The 20,718-nt window shown below is 50.9% G+C and overlaps 2 protein-coding genes across 2 annotated transcripts; both read right to left on the bottom strand.

Annotated features, from left to right (window-relative positions):
* Positions 1-1,811: 1,811 nt before the first annotated feature.
* Positions 1,812-7,493, bottom strand: OTOP3 (otopetrin 3). Its single transcript, XM_009959381.2, has 6 exons — positions 7,103-7,493; positions 5,909-6,045; positions 5,094-5,152; positions 4,332-4,450; positions 2,735-3,663; positions 1,812-1,982 (listed from the first exon to the last, which is right to left on the bottom strand). Exons 1-6 carry the CDS (start codon positions 7,491-7,493, stop codon positions 1,812-1,814), a joined length of 1,806 nt encoding a protein of 601 aa, XP_009957683.1.
* Positions 7,494-15,438: 7,945 nt separating this feature from the next.
* Positions 15,439-20,587, bottom strand: OTOP2 (otopetrin 2). Its single transcript, XM_086473764.1, has 6 exons — positions 20,182-20,587; positions 19,559-19,695; positions 18,858-18,916; positions 18,053-18,186; positions 16,723-17,612; positions 15,439-15,609 (listed from the first exon to the last, which is right to left on the bottom strand). Exons 1-6 carry the CDS (start codon positions 20,585-20,587, stop codon positions 15,439-15,441), a joined length of 1,797 nt encoding a protein of 598 aa, XP_086329890.1.
* Positions 20,588-20,718: the final 131 nt, after the last annotated feature.

Genomic DNA, 20,718 nt, shown 5'->3' on the forward strand with positions numbered 1-20,718 from the left:
ACGAGGAAGAAGGTTTTAGATCACGTTCATCATTTGAAAGGGCCATGTATCTCCTGCGGATCCCTTGGTACGAACTGTGACATGAGAATAATAATTAACTTTATTGGAGCATAATTTATCCAGCTGTTATTTCTCATGACATATTTCTGTTGACACAAGCCTAAGTAAAAAACACTTATTGGGCAAAGTTCATGCTCGTGCAATCGTTCTCGCTTTCACAGAAAGGTGCTGTCATTGCCTGAATGCTGAATCCTAAGGGGATTGGAATGTGCGTGGTCAGGAGTTTCTAGCTCTCGTCACTGTTACTTCTTGGGATAGTTTGCTTTTCTAGGGGATCACAAAAACCCCCATAAATAGGCTCTGATCCTAAACCCACGCTGCTTCTGGGATTGATTTATAGAGGAACAGAAGCAGTAGCATAAAAGCCCTTTGTACCATTCTACTTTGACCATGGTTAAGAGTCGTGGAAGACTTTCATGGATGGTAAAGCAAGGCCTGCCCTTAAATCCCATGTAACCCCTGAACACAAGGTGACCTAAGTCAATGTCAGACTCGGTTGACTTTGAGTCTGGTCTTCGGTGAGCGCAGAGCAGACCCAGAGATTTCGCAAGATACACGTGAAAATTCGATCTCTCTTTATTTCCATTCATCAGGCTCTGTATTGGGGACACATGGTCACGAGGCCCCTTGCTCTCCCGTGTGCTTTCAAAGCAAGCATCTCCTGTGGGGCAAGTGCTGCCGGGTCTTCGATCCGGCACCGTGCCGTGCAACCGCGTTCCCTTAGGCACAGTGCACCTTGTGAAATGTTTGTGGATGTGCAAAGCAGCAGTGAGGAGCAAAGTGTTGGGGTAGGGAGGGGTTCACCGTGGGTTTGGCGGTAGCTCTTTCCTGAGCTACCTCTGTGTGCAAGGGTGGGACCTTTGCTAGTACACACTGCTGCTAACATCATGCACGAGTAGCATCAAGGTAAAGGTCAGCTGTAGTACTCCTTTAGTGTCTCTCACTTGAGAGTCTCTGAGTGCCTCTAGGGAGAAATAGTGTTTATTCCCAGTAAGGCAAGGTAATATTACAGCTTCTCTTTTCGATAATGGGAAAAGGCGCACTGAACCAGTGCAGGTGTGAAGGCCTGCCCTGCTCTTCAGTACCGAGAGCTGCAAGAGCTTGGCACTCAGGGGGGCTGGGCCCTAGGGGACTCGCACAAGTTGACGTGCCCCGCGCCAGCACCGGGAACCAACAGAAAGTCCCTGGTCTGACTGTGACAGCAGCATCTTTTTGAAAATCACACATAAAAAGTGTACGTTCAGTTTGTTTCTGAACGACCGTGGCTGTACGCGCTTCTAGCGCAGCTGGTAGTGAGAGGTCTCTTCTGTGCTGCAGGATGGTGGTTGGCGAGCAGCGGTGGGCCTTGGCTGTGGATTTTTGAAGTTCTGTGGAGTGTAAGTCAATCTTTGTTGCTTTTGTTGAAGGCTGCTCTTGTAATCTTTCATCTGAAAGCTTTCAATAGGAGCTGGTAAAGTTCTCCTTGCTACCCTACAGCATCCACTGGCAGGCTACTGAAAAGTACCAGCGTTCATGCTTCTGTAGAGCGGTAAGACACTTTGTTTATGGGCTTTGAGTTGATTCTCTATGGAGGAAAAAATGATAATATAAAGTAACCTGCTTTTCTTCTGAAACTCATTGTGCAAGGAGAATTCAAAGCAGAAGCTGGAGGGGGAAAAAAGCTTGAAAGCTTCCATGTGCATATCCGCTGCTTACTGCATCTTGTTCAGCGTCTTTTCAGCCCAGCCTCTGGCGTGGGGAGTCAGCTTGGTTCAGGCTGTGACGTAGACCTCCACGAGTCCCCCGACGGAGTGCATTCGGTAGAACACGCTCAGCGGGAGACCGAAGTTCACGATCACAAACCAGGTGGAGTAGCCGTAAAATGACTTTTCCAGACCATTCTCGAAGACAGGGTGAGCCCCAAATGTGGGCATGACCCACAGCTGAAGAGGTGTAAGGAAAAAAAAAAAAGAGCAGAAGTCAGAGGATGACAAATTGTCTCCTACCTGCACTGCAATCTCAGCATTGGCTCAAGCGGTCGTAGCAGTATTTCATGAGTATCAGAGGATTCTCCCTGCCAGCGAAGAGAAGGAAAATCCCCTGGTTGTGCTGCCAACTCCTTGCTAGAAGTCAAATCCTGTTGCATTCCTGGAAACCTAATGTTTTCCTCATTCTGCCCCAGCCAGCATCATCTTTCTTCAGAATTTCACTGTTTCCTTGGCTGATTTGTTTTCACTGGGTTAAGGCTGCAGTGAAGATCCATATTGATTCAGTATCCCAGAGCACAGTGTACTTTATTGGGTGAGTTTCAATCCTGGAGACTCACGTTTACAAAGACTCACTACTGCTGCCTCATGTTTCTCCACCTATCTCCTGAAACACCCTTAATGAGTTTGATAACTTTTTCAGAGGCTAAAATTTCGGCATGTAAGGCTTTTTTATCTGTCTCCTCCCTGCACCCAAGAAACCTAGCCATATTTGACTCTTAGGTTAAAAGAGAGAGCTTGTAATTATGCGAGTGGGGTATTAACAGCAAAAACAAGTCTTGACGTGCCTCACCAGTAGGTTGAAACTTGGTGGGCAAAGGATTCTTGTCTGGAATAGCAGCCCAAGAGAAAGACAAGGAGAGCACGTCTGTATCACAGGTCATTGTGGCTCAGCCAGGCTGTGATGCAGCGCAGAGAGCAATACTTACTGTGATGTTGCACAAAACCAAGAAGAATGAAATCTCCCTTAATGCTCTTCTCTTCCAGCTCAGGTGAGAGTAGCTGTGGATATAGGACAGAGAAGCTTTCCGGATCTCCTGGCCCAGCTCCAGCACGCTCATTCGTCTCTGGTCCTGGGCTTCGTCGTTCTGCTCTTCTTTCATTTCTTCATCTTTGCTGGGAGACATCTGCGTGCGCTCCCGTTTGCTGCGCGTTGTGGTTTCCTCTTCGGGAAGCTCTGAAGCCACGGCGTGCTGCCCAGCGTGTCCTGTGTGTCTGGCCTCGGTTCCTGCTACAACGTGCTGCCGGTGAAGCCCATCGATGATGAAGACGTTTTGGGTGATGTTCTGAAAGATGAGGAGGACAGAATAGGACAGGATGAGACTGTTCAACAGGTCGTTGGGGTCAGTGGCCACGAGGGCAACAATGGAGAAGTAGGACATGCCGATTTGGCCGAGGGCTGCCCCCATCAACAGGATCACATCCAGGCTGCGGGTTGGGTTCTTCAGCGTGTCGAGCTCCCTTTTTTCCAAGGCGTGGATGATTGTCCCAATAACTGCACCCACAGTCATCAAGGGCAGGAGCACAATGTGGTAGGAATAATACATCACGAAGGCCTGGAAGTTGGGGGCTGAGCCGGTGGCCTGGATTTGGTACATCATGAAGACACAGATCCCGATGATTACAGCAGCGGTGCCCAGCAGCGGCCCAAAGACCACTCCCTGGAGCTTGAACTTGGGCTTGATGTGAGGGACGTGGTGGTGGCTGATGCGTCTCCCCACGTTCTTCCACATGACGTACAGCACGGAGCAGCAGACGAGGCAGTACTCGGTGCTGAAGGGGTAGAGCAAGATGTAGCCCTTCTGGAAGACTTTGCAGACGGTTGTGTTTGGGCATGTGCACGAGGTAGTCTCATTGCCTGGAGCATGAGAAGAGGAAGGCAACAATTAAGAGGGAGATGGCCTGGATTTCGTGGCTATCTTTGGGAGTTTCTAGTGTGCGGGCACAACACCTGTCTCTGTATCTCAGAAACAGCAATCAGTAGGAAGTTAAGTGATTACCGCTTGGTCCTCAAGCTGCGAGGATTCAGAAAAACAGGGTTTAGCAAATGTCTTTTCCCAAACGTGTAGTGGTGCCTCTGTCTGCGCCATAAGTGCTGGATGAGACACCCCCTCCTTCACAGTGAAGCCTCCTCTGTCTGTACCCTTGGAATATTAGTTTTCGCTTTTTATTTCCCATCTCCTCAGAAACAATTATGCACCGCAATTATGTGAGTTTCTTCTAGTCTGGCAGTCTTTTGCTTGCAGTTGACAGGTAAAGGTGAGCAAAAATGCTAATTTATAGCGGTCTTTTCCTTTCCTAGCCCTCGGTTCCAGGGTTCATAGCAGATCCCCCCCCCCCCTCCAGGTGAGGAGGTTCTCCCCGTGCAGCCCATCTCCTCAAGACAACCTCCAATAACAGGGAAGTTGCAGCGTTTGGGGGAACCACTTGTGATGTCTGAATCACTGAGATCAAGAACGGGTTTTCTACCCTAGAAGTCATCTATGTCAGCGTAACACAAATAAGGACGTGAAAAGGGAGCCTTGCCTGCAAATCGTTCCTCCACCTCACGCAGCTGAGACTCAATCTCTATGTGAATGGTGTCGTTGGTCACGGCCAAGAGCCAGAGGAGGAGGTTGGTGGCTATGGTCAGCATCAGCCCGCACCTGGGAGAAGAGAAAGGCACTTCTGCAGTACGTTGCCTGTGGAGATTGTTTACAACCTCTGTGTCCATCTGCCATGTGGTGCTGCCCTTTGCTTCTTGCTTACCCGCGCACAGATGCGTGCACACGCGGTGCATTTGTGCCCGCTCTGCGTGCGGGTGTTGGTGCGTGACTTTGCACGCACAAATACGGCTGGACAGGTTCCCGTTTGGCCATTTGCAAAGGAGCAGGGCAGGCAGTGCTGGGCTCGCTGGTGAAACTGGCCTAGGTTTGGGTGCAGTGGAGGGAGGGAAGGCTGAGACGTGTCCCAGTGACAGGAATGGGAAGGCCACCCCACCTCATCCTCCAGTCAATGGACTGGTCCCCGAGCCGTGCGGCGGGAAGGTATTTGGGGTTAGGAGGAAGCAACAAGCTTTGCCGCAGCCCAAGGCACAAGTGAAAACCGAGGGGAGCTGGTGAGCCCAGGTCAATGGAGGGAGGAGGGGTCTGGTCAAGTCATAGCTTGGTTCTTGTGTGATGCAGAACATAGCGAGTCTGTGTAACATCAGATGGAGACAGTTCTAGCAGGAATAGTGGAGATCATGGGCAGACAGAAAGGAAGAGTTTCTCTAGAGGAGTAGAAGGCAGTTTTTCCCCCTCTTTGTACCTGGTGAAGTTGTGCTGGACTTGAATGCAGTCCTTAGAGTGATGCCACAGGAAAAAAGTCTGCAAATCGATAACAGCAACGACATGAGCAGGGTGAAGCGGGCAGCCTGCCACACGCGCGGTGGAAAGGGACAGGCAGGCAAGAAGGTACATGTCCGAGTGGGAGCAAACCTGCCTCTGTGCGAGGGGTGCAGGGGCATGGGTGCGCCCGCAGCTCAGGGCTGAGGCGTGTGCTGGCATCCTTAGGTGACTGCAGCACGTGTGTGCCTGCGCCTACTGCAGGTCTGGGAGATCTGCTGTTCCCTGTGTTGTGTACGTATGTGGGCGTTTGCTGCTGAGATGGGAACTAGTTTACTTTCCAGATATGGCTTTGGGTCTGGAAAGAGGGTTGGTATCAGAGTAATAAGTGGCAAATGATGTGAGCTGGTTTTGTGCCCGAAGGATTTTGTTGGGGGGGTGCATTAGGAAATAGAGGGGCTGGGCCTCAGACTGGTGCAAAGACATCTCTGGCAAAATCTGAGATTTCCTCTCCCGTCTCTCTACTTTGGTGCTTCAAAACAAACTCATCTGGATCCTACAGTACGTCAGGTAGTGCTAGAGTTGATTTCTTTCTAAATCTTACTACTTTGTCTCTCAGTCTGGCACATGAGGAGTGTGGGTGGTATTTGCAATCGTGTGTGATACTTCAATGCTTAGGAGAATGCCTCACATACACCCACTGTCCCAAGCCTTCCCATTTCCCCTCCCCGACTCCTTGGGCGCCTGGGAATGGAACACAAAGAACAAGCAAGCTTGCAGAAGGGTAATGTGCAGTACCTGGGTGCAAACAAAAATGATTTCAATGCTGGGGAACACGATGTCCACCTTGGATTTGCACTGGATGAGAAGCGTGCTGTAGCCGATCTGAAACACGTTCAGGAGGATGCTGAAACTGGCGAACAGCAGCACTGACCCTGGGCAAACAGCAAAAGCACCAGTAAATAAACAGAGGCAGGTCTGTGGAATACCTGAGCCTGGCTGGGAACTGGAGCCCTCGTGCCTCTTGGATTTGGGTGGAGCTGAAGGCCTTTCCACTTGGAAGTCTGATGGTTTTGAGAGAAGGGAGCAAAGGGGAGCCTGATTCCCGAACATGGTTGCGTGTTTTGGCTGGTTTAAGGTGTTGAGGCAATGCAAGGTGTTTTCTCGTGCTTGGATACGTGGTGGGAACAGGGGTTTTGGCCTTTTCTGTGCAATCTGGAGCGAAGAGGCAGGTGATGGTTTCTGCCTTGCAGAGAAAACCCAAGAGGAACGCAGGTCTGCTGAGGCTTTTGGCAGCACCAGTCTGCAGCAGTTAGGACCCTTTAACTGATTCTTGCTTTTGCCTTCGACCTCTCTGCAGCTTTAGGTACTCAAGTACCTTGCAGCTTTCTTCCCTTTAATTCTCCATGCTTGGTTAACAAGACTGTGTATTAATTAGAAACTCCATAATAGACCAGAGACAGGTCTGTTTGGAGAAGTGTCATTTCACAAAGTGGAGCAACTACTGATGGGAAATCTCCCAGAAAAGCCCGAGTGTCACTGGGATGTGACTCACTGGTCAGGAATCTTTCCCTGGAAACAGGACTGCTGTGATGTTAAACAAGGACAAGGGTAGCATGGGGCTGCTGACGCCCTTGGAGGGTAAACGTGCTGGTTCTCCTTCTCACTTTGCAAAGCGGTCATGCCTAAAACCTTTCTTATGTCTCTCCCACTGTGCTCAGTTGCTGGGCTGCAGGTGGGAGATGCCTGGGTTGTGCTTTGGGAAGGGACCACAGAGCGAAGTTGGACAGGAGGCTGAAGAGAACCCAAGTTCCTGGCGGCTTTGGTTCCTCTCTCTGGCATCCACTATGCCCCTGTCTTCTCCCAGCCTCACACCACAAGCTGACTACATCTCCTGTGGCTTCTAGCCCTTTTAGTAGTAGGGGAAGAATTTCTTCCAAGCACTGGGAAGAAGGGGAAAGGCATGAGATGACAAATAAAAGCAGAACTTACCCCTAATCCAGATCGGCCCAGCGTGGGAATCTCGGTACAGCACCGCATGCGGCAGCCGACTGGTGCCCAGCAGGTAGTAGATAATCCAGCACAGGCACAAGACCTTGAGGGTGGAGAGCAGGATCCAGACCTCTGCCACTGTGATGGCCACGTGGTTGAACATCATACTGCTGATGAAGGCGCTGCCCAGAAACACCACGTTCATGGCTAGCAGCCCTGAGAAGAGCTGCCCGGCTTTCTGAGCTTGCCTGTCACTCTGCTGCACTGACGAGCAGTAACGGTACAACCAGAACTTCTCATAGTGGATCGTGGAGGTGTCTGGTGGGGCTGATGGTGACCTGCTCTTGCAGTGGTGGCAGGACTTTTGCCTTGAGACTTTCTTGTCCGACATGGCTCATCTGCCTGAGGGTCACCTGCTGTGTTGGACAAAGGGGGAGGTTTAAAGTAAGAAAGGTGGTGGAAAGCACCCTGAGGTGAGAGGTGGTGTGCTCTGCTGCAAATGCCACTTGTGTGCTGACCTCCCTTCCTTCCTTTGCAGCTTCCCCTTCCCTCTCCAGAAGCTGGTTGAGGGGGAAAAAGAGATTAGCGTTTAGCCTAGGTCAGGCATAAAAAATGTCCTGGTGGACAGAGTCATTGCAGGGCGCCAGCAAAAGGCCCTTCTGCCAAAAGCTGTCCAGAGACACCTGCATTAAAATGGGTATTTGGTGTCTTTGCCCTGCCCCACCAGTACTGGGAGCTGTTGGGACCAGAAGTGCCCGAACAGTTTCCATCCTCACCTTTCACACCTCCGCTGCGTACAGGCCTGGATTCAGGTTTCCTCCCTTCCCTTTGTTGCTGTAAGGATTAGGTGGAAATACAAAGCAAGCTCAGACCCGCTCTAAAATTCAGAGCTGTTTGATATTGGTTGATGGGTCCAACCTCTTCCTTGTGTTTTTGGGCTGAGAGAGTTACACCACACTCCTCGTATGGTCATGCAAATCGTGTCAGAGCTGGAGGGAATGAAAAGAGGGTCTGTAAGTTTTGATCTAATCTGCTGGGAAAAGATCCAACCTCCCACCCAGGCGGGCTGTGACAGGACAAAGTTAATACCTGGTTTTCTTTCTTTTTCTACTTGTAGTACAGAGGGAAAAGCACAGAGCTGTGAGCACACTACCACAGAGGACTCTGAGGGATTGGCCCAGATTGATATCCAGAGCTTGGGAGCTTTTCTATCCAGCTTTTGGAAAAAATCTCAGCAGGACCATATGGCCCACAAGGGAGAAATCTCCTTGCTGATATACAGCGATCAGGCAAAGTCAGCCCCTCTATAGGTTCGGTATATGGGAAAGTGCTTTCGCTCCAGGGCGTGACTCTGGCCATGGTGGGGGCTGGCTGGAGTGAAACCCTGAGATGTGTTTGAGGGCGGGGGGAATTGTATGTGGTTGTCTCGGGGCTTTGGGGCAGAAGTTCTGAGAAGGGGTTGAAATTTCAGTGTTTCCCTCTTCCTTTGCACGTGCACTGAGGTGGTCTGTCTCCCTTTGGTCTCTGGGTATTCAGTGCACTTCTGTTAGCGGAGATTGATCTTAAACTCTTCCCCATTTGGCTCCAAAACTCTCATAACTTATGAGCGCAGGAGGAAATGCCCTTCCCTCTCTCTAGGGCCATAACTCTTCTGCTTCAGGGTCAGGGACGAGACAGGAGAAGCCATAAAATCAGAAGGATCACATGGAAACCCATCCAGGCTGCATCAGGAGGTACCCAAGCACCCAGACAAGGCTGCACACAGCAGCTGCTGCCATCGACCCAGCCCCTTGACCCCATAGCGGTGCGCTGCTGAGAGCAGCCAAGCCCCAGCCCTTACCTCCCTGCAGCCTCCTGCTGCCTGCCGAGCGGGAGCAGCTGCCGCCGACGTTAAAACCGCTGGCTGGAGTGCCACCAGGATGCGTGTGGGTCTTCCCAACGGACCAAGGAGCAGGCAGAAGCCGTCAGGACTGCTCCCCGCTGAATGCGGCCTCTGCTCCCAGCCCATTGATTTTTTTTTCCCCCACTTTGTTTACTTTGGGTCTATTATTGTCATTACATTAATTACTTAGTGAGAAGTTCTGGGCTCTGCCAAGGGCAGCCAATGGGGATCAGCTCCTTTATTCACCTGCTGGGTTGCCCCACGTTAACGGCCTTGGCGCAGGATGTGCCAACTGGTAAAACCACAAGCTGCGGTGACTAATTTGTGCCATGGCTCAGGCAAGCACAGAGCTAATCACCTGGCACAGGCTTGCGCTGGGAGTGCTTAGCCACGCTGCTTTGGCTAAAATGCACTTGAGTTCCCCAAACCCTTGTTTTTAGGTAGATCCCTAAGATTTTATTTTTTTTTTTCTTTTTTTCTCGAGCATGCTGTTGCTTTGTGCCTTTATCCAAGGCACGAATTCCCAAACTGACCCAAAAGGCAAAACTCACAGTCCCAGCCTAGGTGCAGGGACGATGCCAATTTGATGCACTTGTGGCAGAAAGGTTGCATCTTTTGGGGGGGATAGCTACAACCCATTAATGTTGACTTCAGAGCCAGACCCTCACGTGCAAACCCCCCAGGCTCAGCCGTGCGGCATCGGGGATGTTTAGGTCCGAGCTGTGCTGTCCCTGTTCCCTCTCCTGTTGCAGCACAAACCGATTTCTCTCTTGGCACTCTGTGGTGAGCTGATCCCCCTGGTTTTGGGGCTGGCAATGGGGCTTTGGCATTCCTGGCTGAGTTGGTGAGCCTAGAGGGTCCATCAGGAGAGGATGGACCTCTCCATGGAAGGAGAGGAGTCATCTGTGTGTCCCAGGATGAACCTCCAAGCCCTGGGGTTCTTGCAGCTGGCAAACACGTGAGTTGGGAGTTGAGAGCCGTGAAACGCTTCCCAAGAAGCTGATTAGGGGTAGGAGTGGGTGGGGGAGCACAGGTTATCATGCGTGGGGATGTGACGAAAGGGATGGAAAACAAGAGTGAAAGGGGCCCATTGCTCCTGGGCGAGAACACCCAGTTTGTGCTGGTGCAGCCGTTGTGTTTAATGTCTGCCAGCAAACCGGTCGTGTTTAATATCTGACCAAACCCTCGCACCGCTCTGATCTGGGCAGGTTTTCATGAATGCCCAGAGCTAGATTTGTTCTACCTTCCCCCAAAACATCTGCATCTCCAGCCTGCTTGGACGACCATGTCCTTGCTCCTTGCTTTGATGCTCTGAGATCCCCCGGATGAAATTGGGCTCTCCTTTGGGTGCCTAGCTCTGCTCCAGACCCCATTCTAGAGCTTAGCAGGGAACTGGAATCTCCCAAAAGCTATTTGGTGGCCTCTTTGTGGAACAAATCCAACAATTGGCTGTTTTTCAGTGCCGTGGTCCGAGATTGGAGTGACCATGCAGAACTGGGAAATGGAGGCCAGGAGTCTGAATACATCCTGGGGAAAAGAAGTTTGGGTGAAACCGCGGGTTTTTCCTTTAAAGATGGGCCTGAAATAAGAAGTTGGAGTCTTTTGTGCCCCAATGGTTTTGCCAACGGGACTGTGCATCTGGGCTGCAAAGATGAGGTATCCTCCCTGACCTGTCCCTGGCTTTGGAGCTGAGATTGAACCCAGAGGAGTTGTAAAGCCCTGGGAGACTGGTTAATCCTCCTAATTTGGCCTTTACGTTGAAGAACAGCAGCTGTTTAACTTGAACGTATTGACACAAGTTTCACCAAGTCATTAAGTAAGCAAGCGTGCGGGAGAGGGGCAGGAAGGGAGAGGATGAGCTGAACTGACTGGATCGATCACAAAAATGACTGCCCTGCTCTGCCCTGGAGAAGCTGCCTTCACTGAGAGGCTGAGAGTAAGCTGCTAAACGTTAGTGTTTGCCCCTCTGCTATCAGCAGTGTGCTTATTAATGGTGTTATCTGTGCACTTAACAGTAATAACACCCAGGCTGGGCCAAGCGGATCTGTCAACAGGACCCGGGGAGGAAGGTGGTTTGTGCCCAGCCGCTGTGTTTGCCCAAAGGCCGCCTGAGGAACGCTGTGCGCCTCACGACTCCCAGGCTGGCCCACACCCTTCCTTCTCCGCCGATAACCGTGCCGGTGACGTCTCCTGCGGGGCTAGAGAGTGAGCAGCTTTTGGGGTGACTGTAAAGAGCACCTCATTCAACAGGGGGGAGGGTGAGCCATGCTGCACTGCCCCAGCTCCGGCCCTTGCTGCGGCAGCAGATGGGCTCTGTGGGTGTGTGCTCGCTCTACCCGTGAAGCATGGCTCTGTGTTCTCCCTGCTGGCCCTCCGTGCAGGTCTTCTGCCGGCTTTGGGTTGCTCCTTGCTGTTAGGGACCACCGCCTTGGTCCCTGGGAAGCGCCTTCTCCGCCACCACCTCCTGCCCTGGCTCCCAGCACACCCTGGAGCCTGTCCTGCTTGCAGGCTGCACCTTGCCTTGTTCTGCAAACCCATCCCTCATCTCCAGCCATTTGACCTTCTCAGTGCATCCACTTCCCAGCTGCTGCATTGACAGATAATAATTAACTTGGATTCCTTCCCTGTCCCTGACGCACCTCAGTGCAAATCACCCAGATAAAAGGTGCTTTTTTTTTTTTTTTTTTTCTCCTAATAAAACAAAACTCGCCTTCAAATAACAGATGATTAAGAAGCAGAGGAGGGGATGCAAAACCCTGGTAGCAGTGGGATGATGACTCAGTTCTCGCCTTGGTTATGGCCTCCCCTCTGTTTTCTGAGCAGTGATTTCTGATTTTCTGCTCTTCATCTCTTCCCCCTCCTTGCTGCTCTCCCTTGCTGGCTCCAGCACCGCGTGCCTCAGGCCAAGGTCTGAATCAGCACCGTTTTGGCACTCACGCAGTGGCTGGAGTCCTGGGGCAGGATCAGAGCTGGGCTCTTCACCCTGGCATCGCTCGAGGAGTGATTTTTATGGGTGGGGTTCAGTGCTCCCACCAAACCCCTGCAGCACAGCAGGTGCTCGGATCCCTGGGAGGCCAAGGTGGCTTTTATACCAAAGGGAGTGAGACTGGAAGCCCCTAGCAAGATGTGAGAGCCCCAGGGCAGCCCTTTGCTTTCCTGTAGCTCTTCATGTGCGGCAGCTACCATTTAAACAGTCACCCCAAGGCACGTTGTTGTCCCTGTTCCCCATTCCCTTAATCTCTGCTCCATAATTGGTGCGATGGCAGGAGCAGTCAGCAAGATGCTGCCAGTGGCCTCAGGGCCCAGCCTCGTTCTCTGCTCTGACACAGGCTTTCTGTTCACCCAACTCCTGTGCCTCAGTTTCCCTCCCTCCAGGCGCAGAAGATGGAGCTAACAGCGGCGCTTTTCTGCAGGGATCTGTCACAAGGGTGTGTGTACGGAGGACCAGGTGGGACACCTTCACGTTACTCAGGTACTCTGCGTGTGGGTTGTTCTCCCCTTCCATAAAACTCTCCTTCAGGGAGAGGTGTCCCCCTCTTTAACTGGGCCATGAGGAGGTGTGTCCCAGGTCCGCAGCGAAGGCGGTAGCGGTGGAGCAGCCAGCATCAGTCGGCTGCATCGCCTGACAGCGCCGAGTCCCCAGGAAGGGCATGGATCCATGCAACTAGGATGGGGCAGCGCCCGCTCCAGGGGTGCACCTGGGTTTGGGTGACACACCTGGGCCGCTGGCTGCACCGAGGAGTTGCCCAGGGACATTTGGCTGATTCTCCATCAGCCTTGGAGATCATCCCTTTGCATGTTCACTGACCATGAGCTGATACCTTCTAGCAGACAATCCTTGAGCACGCAGCAGGGCCCATGTTTACAGTGGAGTTTTCTTAGGGTTTGGGGTTTTGGTTGGTTGGGGTTTTTTGCTTTTTGGACCTTTGGGTGCTCACTTTCCCCCTGTCCACTTTCTTAGGTATATAAACAGGATTCACTGATGGCTGTTTCCCTATCTGCTGCCTCTCCCAAGATGCATCTATGTGGCTGGAGGGCCGAAGAAGAACACAGCCCTCGGTTGGAAACCCATGCCGCTCCTGCACTTGCTACCTGGAGATGCCTCAGGTTAGCAAGGCGTCTTTGTGGAGCTTGTGCTGTCCCCAGAGTGTTTTGGTTAATCCCAATATAATTGCTTGTGATTGGATGTTACGGTTCCTGTTGACCCACCACCCTGGAGCAGTTGATTTGGGATTATTGCCTGTATCTGTATGGACTGTTGTGGGGTTTTCCTTTCACTCATCCTGAGTTTATTTAGCCCCAGAAATGCCCCTACAGTTACTGTCCAGAACAAAAGAGCAGTTCAAACTCTGCCCTGCCTGGCTCGGTGCACTCAGCCCTGGGAATCTGTGACCGGTCACCAGCAAGAGCACGTAGGAGGAAAACCTGATGTGTGCCCCCCAGGAACAGAGCAGGTGATTAAAAGTGTTTTCTGCCCCTGTCAGGGCCCTGCAGCTTGGGCTAAAACAATGTGTAGGGGTGTACGTAAGACTGACGTCCGTGTACCATTTACGTCTCTCTTCTGACTTAATCTGTGGCTCCTGCAGTTGAAATTAATAAGGCTTTTGTTTTACAAAAGGTAAAGTTTCTAGGGAGAGATTGTATCTTTACCAGATCAATGCAAAAAATTAGAGCCAGGCCTTTGCAGGGTCGGTGGGGCTGGGAGAGGCTGCCTCGCTGCTCCCAGGCTCGCGAAGGGAAGGACTGGCCCACACCAGAGATGCTGGATCAGTGCAGTCCTCCAGGGGCAGGGGAAATCTGGGGTTACCCCAGACCAGCCAGAGGCACTGGTCCCTTCTAGTTGGGTGATTTAGGTTTGGAGTGGAAAGGTGGTTTGAAACACGTGAGCCTGGGCTGGCAGCCTGGGCCGTCGGATGCAAAATCGCATCACTCCATTTCAAGTACCATGATTTCCATTTATTATTTTTTTTTTCCTTTGGCAGATGCACACACGTTCATAGGAAAAGGTTTGATTATTACTGCTACCGCTGCAGTTTTCTTTATTGGAATGATAAACGCTGGTGGAACGATAAACCCTTTATTGGAACAGTAAACCCTGGTGTCTCAGGGTCCAGACAAAGCTCAGCTATGCCGTTTTGACTTGCACCCTCCCGACCTGGTGGTGTGGGCTTTCTGAGGCTCCTCTTGGACTCTGGGTACAGCAGAGGTGCCCATTTCTACCTCCTGCAGCCCAGGAGTCGTGCTCTGAAAGCCCCCTCAATCATACAGTGGTTCACGGAGAGCTGCAGGCACCCAGAAACCTCTGTCGGGCCCCCCCCGCTACGTGCTCTGGGGCTGCCTGGGTGCTGGGGCTGTGCTCGTAGCCTCCAATCATGCACAGGCTTGAGGGTGCAGTGCAAGCATCCCTTCAGGGCATGGGAGATCAAATTGGTCATGGCATCGGATTGATTTCTCTGTTGTAGGGCACAGAAGGTCCCTTCAGGAATTCAGTGTTACATGAAAATCAATAAATAACTTCGCGTACAAAAATGTTCATATATTAAAAAAAATCATATCTATTAAAAAAAAAAAAAAAAGGAAAAAAGAAAACTAAATCTCTTTAAATCTCTTTAGCATTCCCCAGACTGCATTGCCCATGTGATCTTTACGGCTGTTGAGCCCTGATTCAGGAAAACTGGGAAAAAAGTGTGTGCTTAGAGCAATCCCGTATGAGGGGTATGAGGGCCAGCCCAGGATCACATGCACAGCTCTCTTTAGAGACGACCTACCCCTCAGGAAGAGGAGGCTGCAGTGAGCAAATGCACTTGGCAGCAGTGATATCCCGCTGGAGAGGAAAGGAAACAGCAGGGGCTTATGCAGAGGAGGGTCTAGAGGGCCAGCATAAATGGGCAATACAGAGAGGAGAGATTCAAATGTTTCCCAAAGCCTTTGGTGGTCATCGGTTTGTTTTTCACATCTCTACAGGGGAGTGATTTCCGACTGGCCATACCAGAAGTTGTGGTTTCCCTTTCTTTGCCTTCCATGCCTGTGTTATCCCCTCGTACCCACCGAGTCTCTGCGCACAGGCAGGCACTGACTGTCCGAGGGTGCCGAGCACCCACTGGAGAGTACATCAGTGGCATGGAGTGAACAGGCTTTTAAGAAGGAAGGTGAGTCTCTTCATGAAACAAGGGTAAGTACCATGATCCTACTCTGGATACCTTCCTCTTTATCTTTTTTCTTTTAAGCTTTAAAAACTTCAGACACACACATCCACATCCATACACAAGTAGCAAAAATAGAATCTGGACTATGTTTGGATGATCTTCACTGATGGTTCATAAATGCCCCAACACTGCAAGGGCACGTGATTCAGGCAGTGACGGGGACCCCTCGGGACATCTGGGCAGTCTTCCCAGGTAGGAAGAAGGTGGATTGTTTGAGGAGGATCTCCTCTTCCTTGTGAGAGAGTTCTTTAGGACATGATGTAGACCTCCAGCAAACTGGCCACTGCATGCATTCGGTAGAAGATCCCAAAGGGTAGGCAAATGTCCACGATGGCCGGCCACATGGAATCGCCATAGAAGTTCAGTTCTGTGTCATTGTCAAACTGGGGCCGGGCACCAAACGCTGGCATGATCCAGAGCTGTTTGAGGAAAGGGGAGAATAAGATTACAGTGAGAAAGGTGTGCAGTACAGCAAGCACCTGCAGTCACAGCTACTGAGAGATGGGAAAAGAGCAACCTTCTGAGCATGGGACCTGTGGCAGGAGCCTTGTGTTTACGTTAAGATCCAGTATGAGGTAGTGTTGTACCCTAAGCCTGGTTTTGATTCATGCTCAGACAGGTTGAACCAAGGGCTGAAGCACTCACCGGGGGAAGAACTTGAGCGTCTTGTGCATTAGCATGGGCCTGGCCTGTTCAAACTCTTTGGATGGAGCAAGCATGGGCAGGGCTGAGCTGGCAGCAGCTTGGTCTCCCCAGGATCAGTTGGGTACGTTTTGCTCAGAAGTCCAGCCAGCGTGTGTGTCTGGTTGCATGGGGGTTGTCAGCTCATTCTATGTGAGCTTATGTGTAAAATGAGTTTGAGGACATGACGTGACTGACTAGCTGGGGATTTGGAGGTTCTCTAGGGACATAACATGTGCTTGGCTCCTTTGTAGCTGCAGCGGTAATCCGATGTTCCTTTTGCAGGGACCTGCGGTCCCCTGGCTGCTCATGAAAGCGGAAACCCTGTCTGAAGTTGTCAGTGACTAGTTTCTCCTCACAGCAGCTGGGATCAGCATTTGGGCTCCTAGGCCATGGATTTTTGAGAAGAGGCATGCTGCCATTTCTCAAGGAAACCCAGACGTCACCCCAGGTAGCTGTCACTTTACATACTTTCTTTGCAGGTGTAAGGGAAGGGTTTGATGTATTTTATTGCTATTAATAAGCTATTCTACATATCTGCTAATACCCAATAAAAACACTGATTCTTCTCTTATACCTACTGATTTTGTTGTCTGATGTTCTGGTGATAAGTGACAGGTCTATTGGCATAGCCTAAAATGTCTTAACTCCAGGGCAGCTGTGTTTGTTTTTAAGTGACAAGGGAATCCCAGCTCTCCACACATACAAATATAAGTGTCCTCTCTGTATAGTGGAGGCACAGAAAGGACTGTTTTTCCATGGGCTGCGTCCTTCCCTTCATAGACACTTCTCCCTTGCGCTTGCTTCCCTCTCCCCCACCCTGACAAACTCTTCTCTCTCCATGTACTCACTATGATATTGCTCAGCAGGAGGAACATGGAGATCTCCCTTAAGAACTTCCTCCTCCAGTTCATCTTCTTGGGGGCAGTGAGGGACCGCACGAGGTCAGAAGGATGGATGGCTTCAGTGCCAGAGGCAGTGCTAGGGGCCAAGGTGCTGCCACTGTCAGGCACACGGAGGGACACTGCATTGATGTTGACAAAGGTGAGTCCATAGAGATCCTTCTGGTGAGGATCGTGCTTGTGGTCTTCCTTGGGAGGTTGCCGATGGAGGCCTTCGATAATGAAGATGTTCTGGAAGGTGTGCTGAGCAATCATTAGGAGGGCATAGGTGAGGTTGAGCGCACTGATAGCGTCCCTTGGTGTGCTGGCTACAATGGCCACAATGGAGTAGTAAGAAATAGCATACTGCCCCAAGGCTGCACCCATCAGCAGGGCCACGTCCAGGGTCCTGGTTGGGTTCTTGTGCCGATCCATGTCTCTCTTGTCAAACCGATAGATGACAGAGCCACCAATGCAGACCAGAGACATCAGGCCCAGACAAACAATGTTGAAGATGTAGTACATGGTGAGCGCTTGGTTCTTCTTGCTGGATTCAGTGCTGGAATTTACCTGCACCTCATAAAGAATAAGGACTCCCAAACCACTCACCAGAATGACGAGGCCCAGCACGATGCCTACAAAGAAGGTCCTTCGGAAGAGCCTGAACTTCAGGCGGTGAATGTGGTGGGAGTAGTGGTCTATGAAGCGTCCAACATTCTTCCACATGACATAGACCATGGCAGAGGCAAAGAGACTGTACTCAATGTTAAAGGGGTACAGCCAAAAGTAGCCGTTCTTGAAGATCTGGCAGATTTGGCTGTTGCAATTGCATTCTTCCACTGAGCTACTTCTCATTCCCGCTGAAACAAGATAAAAACACATAGATGCAATGGTATTAAAACAGGGAGCCAGCACTTGTAGCAGCCCTGAAGAACTGGATAGTTGGGGTCAGTGAAAAACAAGACCAAGGACAGAATACATGACCACTTTGAAAACAAGGACACTTCAACCTCAGCTTTCTGGTGTTCATGTTCTTTCTGAAGAAGCTAGGTGGCAGGTCAAATCTCTCTTTTTCCTTCCCTTCTTCATTCCCATCCTACTTGTACAGAGCCTTCCACCCTTCTGACTCCTCTGTGATACAGGTTAAGAAAAGACCTGGCTTTTCATGTAGAAGCTCTGTTAAAGGAACCTTCAGCTCTAGGTAGGCCTTCTGAAAAGGGACAAAACCTGACTTGCAGAACCATTTCTACCTTGTGGGCTCCCTCCCTGGAACAGATGGCTTCACGAATGGGCAGATTACCTTTCAGGAGCCATTTGAAGATTTCCTCTGTCATGTTCTTCTTCAACTTTGAATGCGCTTTGTGAACGGACTCATCTGTCACCGCTGACATCCACACCGCTAAATTTGTAGTCAGTGTCAGCATCAAGCCGCACCTGCAGACGAAGGATGAGATTCATGAGATTAAAGCAATGGCTCTAGGCCATGTGGCTCCCATCCATGTTATAGATGTGCATATGCTCATCGGGACTGTGGGACCTGCCTGAGCTGGTGCAAGGATGCTAGGGGTCAAGACTGGAAATCCTGACCTTCGCTTTGCTGCTCTCGCTCCCTTCCTATTTTTTTGTCCATGCTCGTAAGAATCAGCAAGGCCTGATTCCTCTTGTTGGTTTTGGAACAGCTTCTTGATAGTGAATAGATTAATAGGTTTGGATTGGTCTCCAGCAGATCCAGTCTTGCAAAAGTGGACAAGATCTTGTTTTAGCCTGAGGCTTACCCACTGCATTGCTGTCTTCCCCAGGGAAGCAAAAGTCAGCTATGAATCACTTTATTTAATGCTAATTATTTATTTAATACTAATCTGCTTTGAGTAATGCTTGTATTCTTGAATTGAATCCCAACACTGCTAGATCCACAGGTCATGAACCTCAACTGTTTGAGCTGGGACTTAAAGCTAGCTGCAGACTGAGCAGGTTTAGTTTTGGCCAGCATTAAAGAAGATGGGTTTATCCCCTTGTTGCATCTTAGCTGTGTGAGAGTGTGAAGCGGGTTTGTGGTGGCCCAGGTCTTCTGGGCCAGTGGGATTCAAAGAGCAGCAAGTGCTCACCTGGTAACGTTCAGGTGTACGTGGACGCAGTCTTTGGCAGAGACCCACAGGAAGTACGTCTGTCACGGGGAAGAAAAGAAGTTGTTATTTCCAACAAAGCAAGAAAGCAAATCATGTCATTCTGAAGCAGGGATCTCCTTGCTCGGCAGAGAGCAAGCTGTAGCCTCTTTCACTTGGGTGCATCTCGGCCCAGCCTACTAGCCCATAATCCTGGCTGTTTGCTGGATGTGGTCTGTTCTTTCCTTGCTCCTCCTGCCCTGTCCCACTGCTGTTGGTCTGCCCGTGGCCAGCCCCTGTTCCTGTCTAAATTGTCCCTATCTGATCTCTTCCCTCCTCGCTATTGTCCCAGAGCAGGTGATCTTCTGTGTAGGACTTCAAACTGCAAGGCTGTCCCTGCCCTGACTGTCCTCCTCCCACTCTGTTCTTCGTGAGGCTTGGCTGGATGGGGGCTCCTTAGAGTTTGTGACAAGCCATCCTGGCATAAGCCAAGATGTCACAAGCTTAAACTAATGCCTTAAAGTGAATTGTCACAGCTGGAAGTTGTTGTGGTTGGAGGGAGAAGATGTGGGCTGGGTGGGGGCTGAGTTAAGCTACTTGCATTTGCTGCAGAGGGAGCTGAACTATGTCCATGAGATCCGAGCTCCTTCTGCTGGTAGCTCTGTCTCTCTACCCCTCCCCGAGACAGAGCACAACCATCTCACCTGGATGACCACAAATATCGCTTGCACAATGGGGTAGATTATTTTGATCGCAGACAGGCAGCTGTAGAAGCTCGAGTAATATCCTATTTTGAACGCATCCATGACAAGGCTGAAAATAGCAAATAGGATCAGGCCTCCTGTTGAGGAACCAAAATATCTGTGGTTGGATAGATGTATGCACATGTGGTCTACTGCAGATAGATGAGAGGAGGAAGAGGAACTATGGCCACGGAGAGGCTTTGCTTCTACCTCTGTTTTTCTTCTCCCAGCACCCAAAGTATCTTGGCACCAAGAGAATCGTGCAATAATTTTGGCTGGAAGGGATTTTCAATCAACCCTGTACTCTTGGCTGGGGCTAATAGCTCTTGCAAGAGCAATGGCAAGGCTGGGAAGAAACGTGGTGTAAAGTACCAAGAGCCCTTGCAGATAAAGGGAGACCTGGCAGTGAAACCAGTGGAGGGACAAGGAGCTAACCTCCTGAAGCAGGCCATGGTGTCATGCCCCAGTGTAGGAGCAGGAGACTGTGCCCGAGATGGTTGCTGTTTCCCTTTTAATAACTGGTGCCCCCATAAACTGTCCACCCTGCATCTCGCCTCCAGCCCTAGCCCCCCGAGAGCTCCTACCTCTCAACCAGATGGGCCCAGCGTGGGAGTCTTTGCAGAGGATGGCATCTGGGCACCGGGAGGTGCTGACGAGGTAGAATATGATCCACATGATGACTACCAACATCATGACGGTCAGCAGGAAGAAGACATCGTAATCATGCACGGCAATCTTCTCGAAAGCCCCACTGCTCACCAGTGTGCAGGCCAGCAGGGCTAAGTGCACAGCCAGCAGGATGGAGAACATGCGGCCGCCCTTTTTCCACACTTCCTTGGAGGCAGCAGTGGAGGGGGGCTGATGAGGCTGGTGGCTGAAAGACGCTATCTGGCTCGAAGCTAGGCTGGCTTTGTCATCCTTGTGTCCGCAGCCCATGCTGGAGCTGGGGCGTCTGATCTCGCTGTCCTTCCGCACAGGCTCTTCGGTCATGGTTCAGCTAATGCTTTAGCTGAGGGTTAACGCTGTTGGGAGGAGAGCCCCATGAATGAGAGTCATCACTTCATTTTGAACAGTCCAGGGCTGGACCAAAGCAGGACATGTGATGAGGAGGAAAGGACGTA

Source organism: Leptosomus discolor, chromosome 15, assembly GCF_034619465.1.
Source record: "Leptosomus discolor isolate bLepDis1 chromosome 15, bLepDis1.hap2, whole genome shotgun sequence".
Lineage (NCBI taxonomy): Eukaryota > Metazoa > Chordata > Aves > Leptosomiformes > Leptosomidae > Leptosomus > Leptosomus discolor.